Source organism: Silurus aristotelis, assembly GCF_946808225.1.
Source record: "Silurus aristotelis genome assembly, chromosome: 25".
Classification (NCBI taxonomy): domain Eukaryota; kingdom Metazoa; phylum Chordata; class Actinopteri; order Siluriformes; family Siluridae; genus Silurus; species Silurus aristotelis.
Window position 1 is genome coordinate 16,075,664 of NC_139598.1, and position 7,322 is coordinate 16,082,985.

Below are 7,322 nucleotides of genomic sequence, written 5' to 3' on the forward strand. Positions count from 1 at the left end.
TTTTCTATAGTTGTTATAGAGTAATAGATATTTATTCATATTCTATATATAGATAGATATCTTACACAACAGAGCACAATATGGACATGAAGAATATAACATTACATTACATTAAAGATATGGAGCTTCTTTATCATGGTTAAAGTTCGCAGGTGCATAGTGATGAGGGGACGAGGTTTGGGTCGAGCCTCGGTCCGATTTCGGTCTTAATCTCTTCTGTAAAAGAACGTGCACGTGAACGTCCGTGTACGCTTCATATCAGGTCCGATAGTCCTTAATACACATTCACGCCGGTAGGAACCGTTCCTCCGGTGATGGAAGATGGACTCCAGCGGGTCCATACTGCTGTGGCGTCAGGGTTATGCATAGACTCGCGTACAAAGCGTTTTACACGTACGTGTGCTTCGGTTCTGTTCTGCAAGAGCAGCGGGTTCTTGTTTTCGAAAGCGTTTAACTGGTTACCGTTATACATTCATGAATAAAATACGAAAGACGTTTTACACGTGAACGATGACGATGATGGAGATCAAACGTCAAAAAAAAAAACTAATTTTGGACAGGATACCACATTAAAACTACTCAAATAACACGGCCATGCATTAGCACCGATTGCACGTTTCCAAAACTTCGATACAGTTCCATTTTGATCAAGTGTGCAGAGAATAGTGCAGAGAAGCAAGCGCAGGACCTGGTCGCCGTCACGGGGAGAAGATTACAGCAGTGACCTCCGGCTCGGTCTCACCTGCGCCGTCCACATCGTCAAGTCCACAACGTGTGTGCAATTCACTTTAGACGGTTTTATATACTGTATATATTATATACGTACACAAAAAAAAATAATACAGCATTCATTTTCTTACAGAAGTCCAGAGCTGAGATGCTGATTGTTTTTTTTCTGTCCTTGTTATAAAGAATAAAACACTTAAAGACAGATTTAATAGGAAAATAATCACAATCTAATAACAATGTATAAATGATCCCACCCGAATGTTGACTGTTTTTCTAAATATCCTGTTTTTACTCTTCATTCTTGATAATGAATGAATAGCTGACGACATTATCCATTTTCAGGTACATTTAATGCTACGATAGCGTTTTAGTGGCACCTTTTTTTTTTTTTTTTTTAAAGTCGTGGCATTAGGAGAATAAAGCGTCAACGCGGCGGTGTTTCACTCCTTCAGAGTCGATTTCTTTAAAACATCATCTTCTAATAGCATGCAGATGTAACCATTAATGTTCTTCAGGGTCTTAAAGGGTTTAAACTGAAATCACCCCAATCTGGCAACCCGTTTATCTTATTATATGTGTGGTAGATCAGTACATAATGGGACAGAAGAAAAAAAAGAATACATCACTTCTCTGGACTTCCATAGTTCCTAGATCTTTTTTTGACATAGCAGTAATAGTAATAGTAATAATAATAGTAATAATAAATCTTTTATGTTAAATACATTCAGGAAGGAAATGTACAGCCCGGTCACACGGCCCGTTCTGGTCCGAGAGAGCAGAGCAGGTTCCTTTTAAGGGTGGACCTTGAAGGAGAGAAGCTCCTCCGAGTGCATGTTGTTGAGGGAACGAAGCTCCGGGAGCTTCAGGAGCAGCTTGGTGAAGATGGCAGCCTCGTTTGAGTGGTTTCTCATGATCAGGTTCCTCAAAGCTCTGATCAGGTTCTCCTGCAGAGCTTCTACTGAGCTCACGTCTTCGATCCCGGTGCGATCTGCGAACAAGGAGTGTGGTGTTAGACTTAATAGAAAAACCATGCAGCTGATTCTTTAGTGTTTGAGCTAAAGGTTTCCTACACGTTTCAGACTCAAATATGCAGACTTTGTAAAGGATTTTCGTACCAGCAGAGACGAGAACGAGCGCAGTGAAGAGGCTGATCTCCTCGGGGCTGAGCTGCAGCGCCATGAGCTTCTCGCTGAAGTCGAACATGGACGAGAGCAGTTCTCCGGCACCCATGGACCGCAGAGCCTCCACGCTGTAGCTCCGCCCGCTCAGAAAGCTCACGGTGCGCTGCTTGACGTCAAATAGTGAGGAGAAGCGCACCATCAGCACCTGCAAACGCAACGTAGGAGCAGATTTACAGTTAAGACGTGGCACACGGTGACCTGCGTTCGTAAGGACGGTGCTCGGTGTGTGCTCTGTACCTCGAACGTTCCCGCCTTCAGCAGGCTGACCTGGTCATGCTGCGAGAGCTCGCGAAAGCCGGGAATCTGCCGGGCGAACTCCACCACCTCTCGCACGGCAGGCGTGAAGCTCATGGAGAACTCCTCCCATATCTCGTGGCTTGACTTGGACGGGTCCACTATGGGGGAAGTGTACATGGGGCACACCTGGAGGACATGGAAATCGTTTTTATAAAGACGGTCAGGGTGATGCTAACACCACCGTGCTTCACTGTCAAGCTTTAGTGTTCTTAGGCAAGGCAATGGATGCTCACCAGGTGCCTTCGGTTAGCTGATGTTCCCGTGAGCTCGTTCAGATTGGGTCTGCTGTAGTGGCAGTAGGAGGCGTTGTCGGGCTGAGCGCTGCTGTGGTACCTGATAGTGATTTGTTGCCGACTTTCACAAGGCGAGCTCGTCACGTTGCCGTTGCTCAGTCGTTCTGAGAGGCCCAGTGAAAGAGTGCCCCCTGATGGAGAAAAACAAATTTTTCAGAAAAAATTCCTAGACAACCTTTATTTAGCATTTTATTAAACTATAGTTTATAGCAGGGGTCCTTAATGTTTTTTTTTAGATCAAGCACCCCTCAGGTGAAAGAGACATGGGGCAGGGACCCCCCTGATACAAAATGTGTCAAACATAACCACTGCTAATCAAACCTCCGTGATTCAACACACCTGATTGCGTTAGATGAAATCCGTCCGGCTGAGGCGCTGAATCCTCCTCGCCGCTGTCCGAAGACCCCAAGCTCATAGTGTCCATGGGCACTACTGACTCGGAGTCCTGAGAGCACTGCGGCGAGGACGGTGGCGAAGGAGAGGACGACGACGACGACGGAGAGCAGGAGCTTGAGTCCCGGAGCACCTGGTGCAGCTGCGCGCCGCTCATCACGCTGTTCATGGCGTTCTGCATTTCCAGGAGCATGCGCTGCTTCTCGCGCTTCGGGATGCGTCCGAATCGCACGGCTGCCGGAAGAGAATTGGAATTTATCGGTGTGGTTTTCACTTGTTATGTAACAGCGGAAGAGCGCTAATGATTAGGTGAGGGAGTGACATTACAGGGAAGGTATGCGCAGTTATGTAATAACTAACATCATTATATAAATCTAATGTGACCCGATCAGGAAATTATTATCAGCGTGATTTTTCAAATACGTAGCTCATTTGCATAATTTCAATAGAACTTTCCTGCCCATGTTTATTCACTATTTATTCAGGTACATATTTTATTTAAACGTCAGCTCTACGTATCACGCATTAGTTCCCCGAGTGTTTTTTCCGTCCCGTCATGTGCATTTGAAAAAAAAAAAGTGCTCACCGTCCCGTGACATCCCGACTGCTAGGCACTTCTTGAATCGGCACTGCTGGCAGCGGTTTCGGTTGATGCGCATGATGGTGCAGTTTTCGGACTTCATGCACTTCTTGTACTGGATATTCTGCTGAATGCTCCTCCGAAAAAAGCCCTGAAAAAGTCCGGCAGGCGCATTAATCGAACGGTTCGCTAAACATTCAGAGACACTGCATCGGTTACGGTGCGTTCTTACCTTGCAGCCTTCGCAGGCGTGAACGCCGTAATGGAATCCCGAAGCCACGTCGCCGCAAACTTTACACAGCAGCACCATTCCGTTCAGCTCTGCACGCGGGAAACACAAATAGGTGGCATGAGATATATAGCGTTTACGATAAAGTCGTAATAACGATATTTAAACGATATTTTTTCTCAAAATCAGGTAATAAAATATATTATACAATTCAAAAATGTTTGTTTGGTAACAGCCAAAGTGTCTTATTACACTAATTGACTAATTAAATAGAAGAATTTGACTTAAAATATGAAAAAAAGGTAAACTTTGCGCACAATAGGTACAAAATCAATTTGAACTTATTGGAAAAGTTTAATCTCCATCACTACTGTGAACTGACCGCCACACAGAATATAAAGAATATAAACAAATTTTGGGAGTCAGTTGTTCGGCACATTAACACACTCAGCAAAATATCCTCTAATTATCGTTTTTAATAAATTCCACTAAAAATAGCGATATTTTGTTAGTCAAAAACTCCTAGTGTGAACTTTGACACTGAACTGTGCGTATAAGGAAAAACGAGGGCAGTATAAAGACAGTTGAACAGTCATAGGATTAGAGGTATGACCTTTTGACAGTCACTCTGGAAGGTGCCTTTGTGCCTGTCAGTCATACTGAAAGAGGTGTGGTCTTTGTGTGTGTTGGTGGAGAAAAACTGACAATAACAAGTCACTTAAAAAAAACAAAAAAAACATGACTTACTCGTTATGCTGCTCTTGGTTGAGTTCTTCTCCGATGCAGGCATGCGAGAGCTGGCGGGTTTGGGGACCCCGAGAGGCCTGGTGCTGGGCATTTCCATCTTCAGGTTCTGAGTTGTTGAAGGAGGCAGGGTTGAGGGCTGTGAGTGGACACTGGAGCTGTCACTCAAGCAGGATTTAGGGCTGAGGGCTGAGCCGGAGGAGCAGATGTACGCTATCACACCCGCTGTAAAAAGAAGAAAAGTAGGAGACTTGTAGTAATAAAATTGCCAGGACCAATGGCACGTTTCACAGAGACACAAGTAAAACCAATCAGGCATAACATGATCACAATATAACACATTATAACTGGTGAAGTGAATAACACTAACTCTTTACCATTAGTGGGTGGGATATACTGGGCAGCAAGTGAACAGTAAGGATTTGAGCGAGTTTGACAAATTGTGACGTCTAGGTCAGAGCATCTCGAAACTGCAGCGCTTGTGTATCTATCTAAGGAGGGTACACTGGTGAACCAGCGACAGGGCTGAGGCTCATTAAAGCATGTGAGGGGGCAAAGGCTGGCTTGTGTGGTCTGACAGACGAGCTCCTTTAGCTCAAATTACTGAAGAGGTTCATGTTGTTAAAGCTCGAGGGGTCAGAACTGTTTTGGCAGCAAAAGGAGGACCAACACAATGGTGGTCATAATGTTATGCCTGTCCGTACATTATTATTATTTTTTTCATACACAGTCAGAGTACAAGCCGACACAAGAACGCTGTACAGAAGCGAACATTAATACCAATGACATAGCTAGCTGTGCAATATTCCATTTCCTATCTGAAGTTCATACAAGTCAGCAGGTGAGCAGATTGCTGCATTGGTTGGTTTTATCCCACTAGGTTAAAATTGATATCTGGGGGTCAAAGGTGCAACCGTGGCTCTTTGGCCCGTTTCTCATTCTTCCACGTCCCAATTAAGGAATGAAAAGGTTACAGCCTGAGCGTAAATAACAGCAAATCCATACAAAGGTCAGCACTAAACCCCTCTGACTACCGCCACATGTATGTTCCTCACTCCCTAAATTACACGGCTTTCGCATGCGTTGCGCCGCAGTTACTGAATAATTCATAGTACTTGGTGAATAATGTGCTTTAGATGTGAAACGAAGCTTTAAAGAAAAAAAAAGAAAAAGAAAAAAAAAACATTACTACTGAGGTGCAGATTGAGTCAAATTACATCATCTTAGGAACATTAAAATATTTTGGAATGTATTGGAAAATTTTAACTGATGACACGTCTTAAATCCATAGCAGCCACGATTGTCTTTTTCTCTACGAGTCAAAGTTCAATTATATCAATGTGTAAAAAATTACTAGATGTACAACTAACCTAGAAGATATGTAGGACATGTAACACCAATCTATCTATCTATCTATCTATCTATCTATCTATCTATCTATCTATCTATCTATCTATCTATCTATCACCTCAATGTCTATCTATCTATCTATCTATCTATCTATCTATCTATCTATCTATCTATCTATCTATCTATCTATCTATCCATCTATCTATCACCTCAATGTCTATCTATCTATCTATCTATCTATCTATCTATCTATCTATCTATCTATCTATCTATCTATCTATCTATCACCTCAATGTCTGTCTGTCTATCTGTCTATCACCTCAATGTCTATCTATCTATCTATCTATCTATCTATCTATCTATCTATCTATCTATCTATCTATCAAAGTGGATCCTATTAAATTACATTAGCATTCACACACACACACACACACACACACACACACACACACACACACACACACACACACACACACACACTCTCTCTCTCTCTCTCTCCAATAGACAAGAACAGGTTACCTAATCCTGCGTGACAGAGGATTCCCACAACCACCCACCCACACGTGTCTGGAGCGTACTGGCCTGGGCTACGTCCCAAACGCCATCCGAATGCCCTTAAACATCTTACGCAGCCCCCTGGCTACTTCAGTCCCTGAGCGCCATTGTCTGAACTGTCGGATCGCCTTATCGCGCTGTTTCCATTTTAGCCGAGGGAGTGCGCCTAGGTAGGGAACTGAGAGTGATATGCACCCGGGCCCAGGAAAAGAAAAAAAAAAAGAAAAAAAAATCTAGGTCACGGCACCAAGCTCACATGCTGCTGCGGAGACGCTCCGCTCCGAATTATGCAATGAGCTACGTCACCGGAGCACTCGACCAATCAGCGGCAAGGGAAGGCCGACTGGCGTACACACGGGCACATGGGCAGGCGGAGAAAGCCATGTGAGCCGGAGTGAGAAGAGTACAAGCACATAAACACGCTCTCTGTGTGTGCCTGTGTGTCTCCATACACACCCCTCACACGCACACCAAAACGTGTAAAAATGTCACGAATCAAACGCGTTAAAAAGAAAACATCTCGCTTTATTAATAAAAACACTTTATTTCATGCCTATTTGGAATGGAATGATTTTTTTTACCTGGTTTTCTTGATCCCATTTTCCTCTTCTCCGTTTTGATAACGCTTTTCTTGAATGAATGGTTTTGGCACCTAACCTCGAATCCGAAGGAGAAGAAGAAGAAAAAAGAAAGTCCTCAGAATCGCACGATTGGACTGAGACAGGTCATGTCACGCCAGAGATATCCGGGGAATCTCCTCAGGAAGCTCCTGACTAGCGAAATAAATAAATATATATGTACACTACTAATAATAAAACAAAAACACAGTCCAGCCGCTCGTGTGAGGAGCGCTGTTGCTGTTCGTGTGTAGAAGCTGTACTCCTGCAAGGTCTGGATGTGCCGCTGCTGCTGCTGCTCAGGAGAACTGAATGTTCTGAGGTTTGTTGCTATGGGCCATTTCTCCGCCCCCC

At 43.9% G+C, this 7,322-nt stretch overlaps 1 protein-coding gene across 1 annotated transcript; it reads right to left on the minus strand.

Annotated features, from left to right (window-relative positions):
- Window positions 1–7,322, minus strand: nr1d2a (nuclear receptor subfamily 1, group D, member 2a). The gene is made up of 9 exons (XM_083529529.1): window positions 6,933–7,322; window positions 4,450–4,671; window positions 3,706–3,794; window positions 3,480–3,624; window positions 2,840–3,127; window positions 2,441–2,631; window positions 2,148–2,333; window positions 1,845–2,055; window positions 1–1,717 (listed from the first exon to the last, which is right to left on the minus strand). Exons 1-9 carry the CDS (start codon window positions 6,949–6,951, stop codon window positions 1,521–1,523), a joined length of 1,548 nt encoding a protein of 515 aa, XP_083385655.1. The 5' UTR covers window positions 6,952–7,322; the 3' UTR covers window positions 1–1,520.